The following is a 14280-nucleotide window of genomic DNA, read 5'->3' as shown; positions in this document are numbered from 1 at the left end:
ACCAACTTTAATTTCTTTTATTTTCCTATTATGTTTCTGGTCTCTCTTTCATTAATTCCCACTCTAATCTTTATCATTTTCTTCCTTCTGGTCACTTAAGTTTTAGTTTGCTTTTCTTCCAGTGTCTTACAGTACAAGTTTAGCTTAGTGATTTATTTCTTCTTTTTGTAATATCAGCTTTTATAGCTATAAATTTCCCTCTAAGCACCGTCTTAAGAATGAAACACTATAAATTTGAGGGACACATTCAAACCCATAGCATTCCTCCCTTGGCCCCCCATAATTCATGTCCTTCTCATGCAAAATACATTCATTCCATCTCAACAGCTCCAAATGTCTTAATTCATTCTAGCATTGACTCAAAAGTTTAAGTCCAAAGTTTCATCTAAATATCATCTGTCTGGGTACATTTCATCCTGAGGCAAATTGCTCTCCAGCTATGAACCTGTGAAATCAAACAAGGTATATGCTTTCAAAATACAATGGAGAGACAGGAATAAGATGGATATTCCCGTTCAGAAAGGAGAAATAGGAAAAAAAACAAGTTAATGGGTTCAAAGTAAGTCTGAAACCTAATCAGGCAAATAACATTAAACACCAAGGCTTGAGAACAATCCTCCTTGGCTTTGTGTCCCACATTCTGGACCCACTGGGGTTACAGTTGGGCCCGCAAACCTCTAGGCCCCACCCATATGGTTCTGTCAGGTGTAGCCCCATGCTACAGTTCTCACAGGTTAAGGTTCGGGCTGGAGTCCCTCACAGTAGCTGTGCTGCCCTGGGGTGGAAAGCTCCACTAGGCATTGCCCCTAATGGGGGCCTCCTGCAGTAGCCCCACCCCCACAGAGGTTCTTTGGGCTCCAAAAGTTCCTTGGGCATCTTTTGAAATCTAGGTGGAAGCCGCTATGCTCCCAGCCCTTGCATTCTGCATACTGTGAGATCACCAAGCTGATGACTTCCCAAAGTTTGTAACCTGTACAGTCCCAGGGGCAGCCATAACAGCCTGCACTGCACTTGGAGTGGCTGTGGAACATGGCACCAGAATTTGAGAAGGGGAGCCAGGGAGGTGCGGTGGCACTGGCCAGCTGTGGCTCCTCCTTTGAAATCATTCTGCCCCTTAGGCCCTTGCACTCTAGGACCTGTGTTGGGATGCCATTTTAGGGCCAGCCCCAAGAACTCTGAACTGCCTCAGGTCATTCTTCCATTGCTTTGGACAATAGGTACTAACTCTTGTTTAGATGGCTGGCCAGTCTCCCCATTGTCTTGGTGTGAATATCTCCTGGCTTCTGTTGAGCCACAGCATTCTCCTTATCAAATTCAGCCATACCTTTAGTGTTCTGTCTTAAACTAGCTTTCTTACTTCTTTCAATATTGACAGGCTGAAAATTTTCCAAATTTTTAAGTTGTGCTTCCTTTTTTAAAAAAAGATTTTATTTGAGAGCGTGCGAGAGAACAAGCAACAGCGGATGGGGGGGGGCGGCAAAAGGAGAAGGAGAAGCGGCATCTCCACTGAGCAGGGAACCCGATGCGGAACCTGATCCCAGGACCCTGGGATCAACCTGAGCAGAAGGCAGATGCTTAATTGACTGAACCACCCAGGCACCCGTGTGCTTTCTTTTTGATTAGCATTTCCACCTTTAAATCATTTCTCTCTTCTTACATTTTACTGTAAGCATTCAAGAGAAACTAGACCACTTTTTCAGTACTTTGCTTAGAAATTTCTTTAGCCAAATATCCAATTTCACCACCACCAAGTATTACCTTCTATAAAACACTAGGACGTAAACACAATCCCGCGAAGCTCTTTGCTATTTTATAACATGGATGGCCTTTCCTCCAATTTCCGTTGTTCCTCATTCCTCATCAGAATGACCTTCAATGTCCGTATTTCTACCAACACTCTCTTCACAGTATTCTCAAACTATTCTCCAAGAAGATTGATCTCTGCAGCTCTTCTCTTTCTCGGTCCTCATGTAACTGGGGCACAGGGATGCAAGAGCACCTGGCTCTGGGGGTCCCAGACAGACCAGGTTTGGCCATTCACTGCTGACAAGATCGAAAGGCAGAGAGATGATTGGTGGTGAACAATAAAGGAATTTATTTCAGTGAGGCTAACAGTGGGGAGACAGCAGACTGGCGTCTCAAAGACTCGCTGAAGTGCTGAAAATAATTCTAGGTTTATACAGGGAGAACATGGGACAAAGGTCAGTAGGTACATGAAGATACAGTCATTGTCTTGGGGTCAGTCACGTGGGGTCTTGCTGGCTCAGTGCAATCCTTATTGCTTGAGAGGGTAGTTTGGTTCCCATCACGGGATGCTTTGCCCACAGGTTCTTTTGCCTGAGTTAAGAGATAAGCCAAAAAGAACTCATCAATTAGAAAGTATAGACTGAGATAAAAAATGGAGGTAGCTGAAGTCCTCTTTCAAATATGAGAATTGGTCTTAACCATTCATTCACAGCAGTGTAGATTTTTTCTAGCTCACACCTCCAAACTCTTCCAGCTTCTGCCCATTACACAGTTCCAAAACTGCTTCCATATTTTCAGGTATTTGTTACAGAAGCACTCCACTCTCAGTGCCAGTTTTCTGTCTTAGTTCATTCAGGTTTCTGTAACTAAAACACCACAGACTGGGAAGCTTGTAAACAACAGAAATTTATTTCACACAGTTCTTGAGGCTAGAAGTCCAAGATCAAGGTCAAGGTACTAGCATGGTTGTGTTCTCTTGTGAGGGCCCTCTTCCTGGTTCATAGTTTGCACCTTCTTACTATGTCTTCACATGGTAGAAAGGGCTAAGGATCTCTCTGGAGTCTCTTATAAAGGGCACAGATCCCATTTATGAGGGCTCTACCTTTGTGACTTTAGCACCTCCTAAAGGCCCCACCTACTAATACCTGCACCTTTGAGGTTTAAGATTTCAACATATGAACTGGTTGAGGGGTACACATTCAGACCATAGCATATTGCTTGAGCAGCATCCCATAAGTTCTGGTATGTTGTGTTTTCTTTTCATTCATCTCAGATTTTTTTTTATTTTCATTTTGATTTCTTCTTTGACCCATTGTTTATTTAGTAATCTCTTCTTTAATATCCACATATTTGTGAATTTCCCAAACTTTAGTATCTTATTGATTTCTAAGCCCTATTCCACTATGGTCAGAGTACATAGTTTGTGTGATTTCATGTTATTTTAACTTTATTTGAAGTTTGTGTTGCAGCCTAGCATGTGGTGTATCCTGGAGAAAGTGCCATGTGTGCTTGAGAAGATTTTGTGTGCTTCTTGGGTTGGTGGAGTGGTCTTTGGCTATCTGTTAGGTATAAAAAAACAGTGGCTTTATACAATTGCTTTTTTTTTAGATTTTATTTATTTATTTGACAGAGAGAGAGACAGTGAGAGAGGGACCACAAGTAGGGGGAGTGGGAGAGGGAGACGCAGCCTTCCCACTGAGCAGGGAGCCCGATGCAGGGCTCGATCCCAGGACCCTGGGATCGTGACCTGAGCCGAAGGCAGACGCTTAACGACTGAGCCACCCAGGCACCCCTATACAATTGCTTTTTAAAACAATTGAGAGGAGAAAGAAGAAATATATATTTATACACTCTTTTATAATTACATAATTATTACACAATTGCTTTAACCAGTGCACTTTTTCCCGTTTGGATTCAAATGACTATCTGGTGTCATTTGTTTTCAGCCTGAAGAACTTCTCTTAGCATTTTTATGAAATGGTTCTGCTAGCAATAAATTCTATCAGCTTTTGTTTAGCTGGGATTTTTTTTTTTTTTGCTTTTTGCTTTTTGCTTTCAGTTCTGAAAGATAGTTTTGCTGGATATTAGATTGTTGGTTAACTGTTATTTTCTTTCATTATATTGAATAGGTTATCCCACTGCCTTCTTTACTGAGATTCTATATTTGCTGAGACATTTTCATCAAATCTTTGTTAAAGTGTGATCTCCTTTTGTTGTTTGAACATATTTTAAATAGCTGCTTTGAAATCTTTGCTGAGTTCAGCATCTGGACCCATTTTTCAGTCAGTTCCTGTTGCCTGCTTTTTTCTTGCATTTGTGTTATATTTTACCATTTCTTCGCATATCTCACAATTTTCTGTTGAAAACTGGACATTATAGATAATATATTGAAGCATCTTTGAATACTCGTTCCCCTCTGTGGTTTGTTGTTGTTAATACTTGCTTGTTTATTGGTTTAGTGACTTAGCTCGGCTAGCTCAGTGAAGTCTGTTCCCTCAGCAGTAGAGAGTGTACAGCTTCAGATATCACTCCTCAGAAGTCACCAGCTTTGCCTGTGGGGTCACCCGGGCCCCTCCTCTACAAAGGGATGAAAGTGGTTTTAGCAGGGTTATTTTTATAATTTCTCTTTCCTTGATATCCTTGTTAACTTTAGAATGGTCTTTTGTTGGTATTAACCAGATGTCAGTCTTGACTAATTACTAGGGTGGTTGCTTTGTGCATGTGTGTGTGTGTGTGTGTGTGCGCGCGCACATGTGCATGTGTGTGTTTAAAAATGTTTTTTGGCATTAATTGTTCTATAGCCTGATACAATTAATGTGAGGCCCCTTTGAAAAGTGGTAGGGATCTTCTTAGTTTTCTCTTACCCTGGTTCCCTCTGTAAACATCCGACTGGTCTTCTGTTTTGCATGTTGATATCATTGAGCTATCAAGCCACTTTTTAAGTACACAACTCCAGAATCTCCTTTTTTTTGTAGTAGCCTTATACTTGAACTTCCCCAAGCTGTGTTCCAATTAAAGTCAGTCCTCTTAGGCAGAGATACAGAGCTCACTCTCTAATGAGCTGCTGCTTCTCCTCCTCAGAAGTTTTGTACCACTGTTTTGGAGCTGGAGGTGGGGGCATGGCACATTTCTGTCAGAGTGATAGTCCAGCTCTATGAGTAAGGGGCTGGGCAGGAGTCATAGTCCCTGGCATTCTGAGCTTCCTCTCCCAGCACGGAAACTCTGTCCTATAAGCAAGCTGCACTGAGGGCAATTGAGACCCAGTAATTGCAATTTTCCATGCCTGGTTATAGGGACTGGGTAGAGGAAGAGAGCTCCAGGCCTCTCATTTGTGCATGTTTATAATAGAGCTCCTATAATACAGACCTGGGGGAGGAGGATGAGAAGTGCTGGCAGCATGCCCCTTCTGGAAATCCCTAGCCTAGAAGCTGAGAATAGAGGGAGCCCCATCTTCTTGGTCACACCCACCTAAAGTAGCACTCACACTGAGCTGGGGGTGGTTGGTGAGCAGGTCAGGGTTCAGCTATCATGGGTGTTTACTGTCTTATTGAGACGTGTAGTAGATTTCCTGGAATAGATGTTTCTTCATTTTCTTTTTACCCTTTGGGCAATTTCCTGAGACTTTACATGTTTGTGTTTTGTAATTCACCAGTTAAGGTTGTTTTGCTAGGGAGAGGGTCCATGGAACTCTTCATACCACCATTCTAGAAGTGCTACTCTTCTGCCCTAGATTACTAAAATTGATAGTGCTCACGGTTTTCTGTTGAATCCTCATTTTCTGGGACATTAAGAAAAATACAAATGGGGCACCTGGGTGGCTCAGTTGGTTAAGCGTCTGCCTTTGGCTCAGGTCATGATCCCAGGGTGCTGGGATCGAGCCCTGTGTCTGGCTCCCTGCTCAGCGGGGAGTCCGCTTCTCCTTCTCCCTCTGCCACTCTCCCCTGCTTGTGCTTTCTCTCTCTCTCTCTCTAAATAAATAAATAAATAAATACATAAAATCTTAAAAAAGAAAAATACAAATAGAGGTTAATATTTTTATATAAATTATAAAATGTTCAGTTTAAACTGTAATTTTTCTGTCATTTTTAACTGCTTTTAATGAATATGATATATTATTTTAATTTGCTTAAAGTTTTGTCTCATTGAGACTAATTTTCTTATTGCATTGTTGCCAAACAGACCAAGTTACTGAATCGTGCCCTTGAGCAGATCCATAAATGCAGAGAAATCTGGAATTTCCTGAAAGAAACAGGTACAGAGGGAACTGGGAGTTTGGTAACACATTTATGAAAGGCATTTCAAGTCTGAATAGCAGTCTATATCACCAGAAATTTGTGCCACTTCAGTACTTGATAACCAGTCAAATGATTATTTAAGGACTAATTTTTCTCTACTGTATGTTTGTACTTTGACTCTCTGACACGCTGCTTGGAGTAAGAATATATTTTACTTTGTTTTTTATGGAAGTATAGTATTGAGTATAAAAATAGGATCATTATTGTTCAATATGACATTATTGCCCTTAGGTCACTAGATTTTATGTCTAATTTAATCAAGCTCTAATTCTGAGTAAATGTAGGCTACAGAGCCTTCCAAACCATAATCATATCAGATACTGTTAACATTTTATTATGAAATAATCAAAATACTAGTAAACCTTTTAAAATTATATAGTAACTTGCTACTGTTTCTTCATTAAGGATGGTATTGGCTTTTAGGTTTCGGCATACTTTTTTTATGTATTGTCCATCTGTTCCTATTTTAGTTAGAATTTTAAAGAATCAATATTGAATTGAATTACATGCCTTTTCAGCTTCTGTAGCGATAACCATATGGTTTTTCTCTTTTAAAGTATTAATATATTGAATTAAAGTAGTAGATTTCTAAAAATAAGTCATCATTGCATTTCTGGAATAAAGCCTACTTGATCATGGTGTGTTATAATTGTTGATGAATTCAGTTTCCTAAAATTTAGAAATTATTGGTTGGTTTTTTTCCTTTTGTGTATATGTGATATCTTTGATGGATTTTGATATTGAACTATAGGAATTATAAGGAAGAACATAAACATAAAATTTAATTCACCTTTCTCAATCTATGATAGCCATTTAAAGGAATAAAGACAAAAAGAAAGGATAGAGAATACCTAAATAACATTTATAGAAGACTTAATAGAAATATACACTATAGCCTGAAAAGAGAAAATTCATCTTCTGTTATGTGCCCTTTGAGCATTTACAAAATTGTTCACAAGGAAAACCTGAATAAATTCCAAGACATAAAAATAAAACAACATTATCTGATCACAATGCAATAAAAAAAGGAATTGATGGAATCAGGACAAAACCCTTAACCACTTGGACATTTTAAGACACAGAAACTACAAAATAGCTAGAAAATAATGATCTTGAAAATACTATATAACAGAATCTAAAGTGCTAAAGCAGTTCTCAGAACAAAATTCATAGCTTCAGAGCGCCTGAGTGGCTGTCATTAAGCATCTGCCTTCAGCTCAGGTCATGATCCCAGGGTCCTGGGATCGAGTCCCGCATCGGGCTCCCTGCTCAGCAGGAAGCCTGCTTCTCCCTCTCCCACTCGCCCTGCTTGTGTTCCCTCTCTTGCTGTCTCTCTCTCTGTCAAATAAATTAAATCTTTAAAAAAAAACAATGACTTTTATTTAAAAAGTATGTCAGAATGCTGCCCACTGAAAAATCAATTTCTTCATTCTAGGAACATAGCTGGGCTACATATATATATCTGTATCTCTATCTAGATGTCATTACAGAATTGAAAATTAAAACAATGAGCTACTACTACATACATATTAGAATCACAAAAATGTAAAACACTGACACCACCAGATGCTGGCTAGTATGTGGAGCTATAGGAAACTCTTATTCATTGCTGGCAGGAATGCAAAATGGTATAGGCATTTGGAAGACAATTTGGTACTTTGTTGTAAAACTCTTACTGTACATTCCAGCAACTGTACTTTTTGGTATTTACCCAAATAAGTTGGAAACTTATGTCCATGCAAAGACCTGCACATGGATGTTTATAGAAGCTTTATTCATAACTGCTTAAACTTGGAATCAGCCAAGATATCCTTCAGTAGGTGAATGGATAAATAAACTGCAGTATGTCCAAATAATGAAATATTAGTCAGAGATAAGAAGAAATGAGCTATCAAGCCATGAAAAGTCATGGAGGAACCTTTTTTTTAAAGATTTATTTATTTATTTGAGAGAGAGGGAGAGTGGAGGGAGGGACAAAGGGAGAGAGAGAATCCTGAAGCAGACTCTCCACTGAGCACAGAGCCCAATGTGGGGCTGGATCTAGGACCCCAAGATCATGACCTGAGCCAGAATCAAGAGTCAGCCACTTAACCGGCTAAACCACCCAGGCGCCCCATGGAAGAATCTTAAATGCATATTATTAAGTGAAAGAAACCAATATGAAAGGGCTACATACCACATGATTCCGACTATATGATATTCCAGAAAAGTCAAAACTGTGGAGAAAATAAAAGGATCACTGGTTGATAGAGGTTAGTTGGGGAGGAAAGGATGAATAGACAAAACAGAATTTTTAGGGCAGTGAAACTATTCTGCATGATACTACAGTGGTAGATACCTGTCATTATACATTTGTCAAAACCCATAAAACATACATCAGGAGTGTACCCTAATGTAGCTATGGACTTTGGGTGAAAATGATGTGTCACTGCAGGTTCATTGATTGTAACAAATGTAGCACTATGGCATGGAATGTTCAGTAGTGGGGGATGTTCTTTGAGGGGGGTGGGTTTGGTATATGTGGGAACTTTGTACTCTCCACCCAATTTTGCTATGAACCTAAAACTTCTTTATTTTTTTTAAAGATTTTATTTATTTATTTGAGAGAGAATGAGAGATAGATAGCACAAGAGGGAAGAGGGTCAGAGGGAGAAGCAGACTCCCTGCTGAGCAGGGAGCCTGATGCAGGACTCGATCCCGGGACTCCAGGATCATGACCTGAGCCGAAGGCAGTCGCTTAACCAACTGAGCCACCCAGGCGCCCCTACAACTTCTTTAAAGAATGCCTGTTATCAAAAGGACAAGAGATAAAAGTGCTGAAGAGGATGTGGAGAAAAGAGAACCCTTGTGCACATTGGTGGGAATGTATAGTTGATAACAGCTACTATGGAAAACCGTTACGGAGGTTCCTCAAAAAATTAAAAATAGAATGACATAGAAATTTTACTTATATATCCAAAGGAAATGAAATCATTAACTCAGAGAGATAGTTGCACCCCCATATTCATTGCAACATTATTCACAGTTGGCAAGTCAAGGAAATAATCTTAATATCCATCAAAAGATGAATGGATGAGGAAAATGTGATATGTATATGTCAAGATGTATATACAATGAAACATTCAGCCTTAAAAAAGAAGAAAATCCTGCTGCTTACAATGACATGAATGAACCTAGAGGGCATTGTGCTAAATGAAATAAGTCAGAGAACTGTTTTGGAACAATTGTTTTTATTTCATTATTTCAGTTTTCTTCCTTGGGGACTTCGTATGTTTGGCTCTCCTTTGCCAGTCTTCCAAGTGTATTATTTTCTCTCTTTTAGAGTTTTAATTTCCATTTTTATTTTTTTAAACACATGTCAAAGATTTTATTTAACTCATTAATAAAGGAACCACTGAGATGTTACAGGTGGTTCAAAGAAGAATTAAAAGACACACACAGGCAATTAGGAAGTGAATTTACAAGCATATGCAAAATTGAATTGTGTGTGTGTTTTGTTATCTTTTGCTATTCCAAAGCTAGGATACCAGAGCCAAGAAACCCTCTCTACCAGATTTCACCTGTAGCACCTATAATTTAGAGGAAAGTCATCTTTTCTCAAGGTCCCTGAAATTTACTGAAGGTTCCTGACCTCTTAGAAAGTGAACTCCATACCACATTTATACTGGGACCCTGTAAATCAGGTACCAGGATAACTCCCTGAGGGGATTTTGTAGGCATGTGCTCCATAAATTTGAGGTAAGCTCAACCTTATACCTTAAGTTTATCTTTTTTTTATTATGTTATGTTAATCACCGTACATTACATCATTAGTTTTTTTTAAATTTTTTATTGTTATGTTAATCACCATATATTACATCATTAGTTTTTGATGTAGTGTTCCATGATTCATTGTTTGCATGTAACACCCAGTGCTCCATGCAGTGTGCCCTCTTTAATACCCATCACCAGGCTTACCCTTCCTCCCACCCCCCTCCCCTCTAGAACCCTCAGTTTGTTTTTCAGAGTCCATAGTCTCTCATGGTTCGTGTCCCCCTCCGATTCCCCCCCTTCATTCTTCCCCTCCTGCTATCTTCTTCTCTTTCTTTTTTTTTTTTAACATATAATGTATTATTTGCTTCAAAGGTACAGATGTGTGATTCAACAGTCTTGCACACTTCACAGCGCTCACTGTAGCACATACCCTCCCCAATGTCTATCACCCAGCCACCCCATCCCTCCCACCCCCCCACCACTCCAGCAACCCTCAGTTTGTTTCCTGAGATTAAGAATTCCTCATATCAGTGAGGTCATATGATACATGTCTTTCTCTGACTTATTTCACTCAGCATAATACCCTCCAGTTCCATCCACATTGTTGCAAATGGCAAGATTTCATTCTTTTTGTTGGCTGCATAATATTCCATTGTGTGTGTGTGTGTGTGTGTGTGTGTGTGTGTGTATACACCACATCTTCTTTATCCATTCATGTGTCGATGGACATCTTGGTTCTTTCCACAGTTTGGCTGTTGTGGACAACATTGCTGCTATAAACATCAGGGTGCACATACCCCTTTGGGTCCCTACATTTGTATCTTTGGGGTAAATACCCAGTAGTGCAATTGCTGGATTGTATGGTGGCTCTATTTTCAACTTTTTGAAGAACCTCCATACTGTTTTCCAGAGTGGCCGCACCAGCTTGCATTCCCACCAACAGTGTAGGAGGGTTCCCCTATCTCCACATCCCCGCCAACATTGTCATTTCCTGACTTGTTAATTGTAGCCATTCTGACGGGTGTGAGGTGATATCTCATTGAGGTTTTGATTTGGATTTCCCTGATGCCGAGCGATGTTGAGCACTTTTTCATGTCTGTTGGCCCTTTGGATGTCTTCTTTGGAAAAATATCTGCTCATGTCTTCTGCCCATTTCTTGATTGGGTCATTTGTTCTTTGGGTGTTGAGTTTAAGAAGTTCTTTATAGATTTTGGGTACTAGCCCTTTATCTGATATGTCATTTGCAGATACCTTCTCCCGTTCTGTCGGTTGTCTTTTGGTTTTGTTGAATGTTTCTTTTGTTGTGCAAAAGTTTTTTATCTTGATGAGGTCCCAATAGTTCATTTTTACCCTTGCTTCCCTTGCCTTTGGCCATGTGTCTAGGAAGAAGTTGCTGCGGCTGAGGTCGAAGAGATTGCTGCCTGTGTTCTCCTTTAGGATGTTGATGGACTCCTATCTGACATTTAGGTCTTTCAACCATTTTGAGTCTTATTTTTGTGGTGTAAGGTGTGTGTGTGGTGTAAGGAAATGGTCCAGTTTCATTCTTCTGCATGTGGCTGTCCAATTTTCCCAACACCATTTGTTGAAGAGACTGTCTTTTTTCCATTGGACATTCTTTCCTGCTTTGTCGAAGATTAGTTGACCATAGAGTTGAGGGTCTATTTCTGGGCTCTCTATTCTGTTCCATTGGTCGATGTGTCTGTTTTTGTGCCAGTACTATACTGTCTTGATGATTACAGCTTTGTAATAGAGCTGGAAGTCCAGAATTGTGATGCCGCCAGCTTTGCTTTTCTTTTTCAACATTCCTGGGGCTATTCGAGGTCTTTTCTGGTTCCATACTATCTTAAGTTTATCTTATCATACCTGATTAAATGGCTGTCATTCTCAAGTATGATACTCCGTGTAAGGCCTTGGTTGCACAATTTGTCCATTTATATCTTGGTTTTAAAACGAGGACAACAGAATTGATATTTAGGTTTTGATGCTGTAGTATATAAGATTAAACAGAATAGCAGATCTTGAGTACATTTATTATTCTTTTAATTTAAGTTTTTATTTTAATTCCAGGTAGTTAACATACACTGCTACACTAGTTTCAGATATACAATATAGTAATTCCATACATCACTATTTTCATCATGACATGTGCACTCTTTAATCCCCATCACCTATTTAACCCGTCACCCCACTACCCTCCCTTCTCGTAACCATTAGATTGTTCTCATAGAGTCTGTTTCTTGCTTTATCGCTCTCTTATTTTTTTTCCCTTTTCTTGTGTGTTTTGTTTCTTATATTCCACATATGAGTGAAATCATACGGTATTTGTCTTTCAGTTCTGTTGTTTAAAAATCTGGAGTCCTCAAGCTTAAACCCAATCTCCTGTCAAGTCTCTGTAACCATGATAAAAAATGTAAAAACATATAAACTAATAAACTATTATTTAAAAGGTAAAAGAAAGGACAGATTCTTATACAACCCATAGATAACTATATTGCTATGAAAAGTAGGAGACTTAATAAAAGTGTCTGAGTTCAGAAGGGCTAAGATAGATAGAAGGAGGCAAATGAGAACCGTGGTATTTTAAAGTACTTTAACTTCGTTTACAGAAGCACTGTCTACTAAATTGTTTGGAGTTACAAATAATTTTCAGAGAAAGAGGATTTTCTCATATAATCAGAAAATGGAACATTAAAACAACATCAGCAAGACTCCAAATACATAACCACGATAAAATTTCCCTCATCAGTTTATGCAGTCCTATGTAATTGATGTTCTGCTGGATCTTGGCTCAGTAGTCTGCTTTTACAATACTGTATGCTTTTAGACTAGAAAAAACCCTGCACTGGTATGGTCTCAAAGTTGTCTATTCTGTGTCAACTCAGAAACCTGTAATCAGGAGTATCTTCTTTTTTCTTTTTTTAAAGGTCTTATTTATTTATTTGAGAGAGACACAGTGAGAGAGGGAACACAAGCAGGAGGAGTGGGAGAGGGAGAAGCAGGCTTCCCCGCTGAGCAGGGAGCTTGATGTGGGGCCAGGATCCTGGGATCATGACCTGAGCCGAAGGCAGACAGTAAATGACTAGCCACCCAGGTGCCCCCAGGAGTATCTTCTGACATGTCAACAGTTTGAAGTACCTGGTATAGTCCTTTTCTGTGAGGCTCTGAGACTGTCCTTTGTTAAATACACAAACTCCTCCCTGTCACTTATAGCAGAGTCTTCAGGCAAACATCGGAGTCAAACAGAAACTCTCTGTACATTACAGAGATTTAATGACTGTGGTTAATTTAGTAAGGTAACCAATAATACCAGAATGGAAGGAAGGTAAAATTCTCTCTTGGGGTGCATTATATAACTATGTCATAACAGGTTTTAACTGTGATTATATATATGCAACATAAAATTTGCCATTTTAGCCATTTTATGTGTAGAGATCAGTGGCATTAATTACATTCACAATGTTGTGAAACTTTCACTACTATCTGTTTCCAAAACTTTTTCATCACCCCTAACAAACTGTACCCATTAAGAAATAACTCTGTATCCCCCTTTCTCCCAGCCCCTGGTAACTTCTAATGGTACTGTCTAGATATAAGTGGAATCATATGATATTTGTCTTTTGTAACTGGCTTATTTCACTTAGCATAATGTTTTTAAAGTTCACCCAATGTGGCGACAAATCAGTACTTGCATTCTTTTTTATGGCTGAAAATATTCCATTATATGGATATGCCACATTTTGTTCATCTATTCATCTGTTGATGGACACTTGGGTTGTTTTCATCTTTGGCTACTGTGAATAATGCTGGTGTGAACATTGGTGCACAAGTATCTGCTTGAGTCCCTGCTTTCAGTGTTTTGGGTCTATATCTAGAAGTGGAATTGCTGGGTCATAGGATAACATAATGTTTAACTTTTTGCAGAATTGCCAAACTGTTTTCCACAGCAGCCTCACCATTCTCCATTCGCACAAGCACTGAGTGAGAGTTCTAATTTCTTTACTTGCCGCCACTTTACTATTATGTCGTTTGGATTACAGCCATTCTATAGTATGAAGTGGTATCTCATTGTGGCTTTATTTGCATTTCTCTAATGAGTAATGATGTGGAATGACTTTTCATGTGTTTATTGGCCATTTATATATCTTTTTTGGAAAACAAACACTTGTCTTTCTCATCCTTTACCCACTTGTTTGGGTTGTTTGCCTTTTCATCGTTGCATTGTATTAAACCTAAAAAAGAAAAACCTGAAGTTCTTTCCTCCTCTTGTATTTTTCTTCCCTATGTATCTTCTTTACCTTCACAGGGAACACTTCACTTCTGATACTTCTGGTTACCAAATGTGTGGAGGTTTTCTCCCCACAACAAGCAATTCTCTGTAACATCAGCTGGGTGTTCTACAACTCAACTCAATTCTGACACTGTCTACCCAGAGATAGCCTGTGAACAGTGATAGTTTTGCTTCTTCCTTTCTAATGTGGATGCCTTT

At 39.2% G+C, this 14280-nt stretch overlaps 1 protein-coding gene across 3 annotated transcripts in view; it reads left to right on the top strand.

The window, feature by feature from the left end:
- TEX11 (testis expressed 11) overlaps nt 1–14280 on the top strand; it is a 298719-nt gene that overhangs the window by 231893 nt on the left and 52546 nt on the right. For all 3 annotated transcript variants that reach the window (XM_073885803.1, XM_025888290.2, XM_073885802.1), the window contains one exon: nt 5926–5998. In XM_073885803.1, the coding sequence (XP_073741904.1) occupies nt 5926–5998 (73 nt within the window). The remainder of the gene's footprint in view (nt 1–5925; nt 5999–14280) is intronic.

Source organism: Callorhinus ursinus, unplaced genomic scaffold (assembly GCF_003265705.2).
Source record: "Callorhinus ursinus isolate GAN/ISIS: 27379988/994484 unplaced genomic scaffold, GSC_fseal_2.0 scaffold66, whole genome shotgun sequence".
Taxonomy (NCBI): Eukaryota; Metazoa; Chordata; class Mammalia; order Carnivora; family Otariidae; genus Callorhinus; species Callorhinus ursinus.
This window is presented reverse-complemented; position numbering and strand designations above follow the sequence as displayed.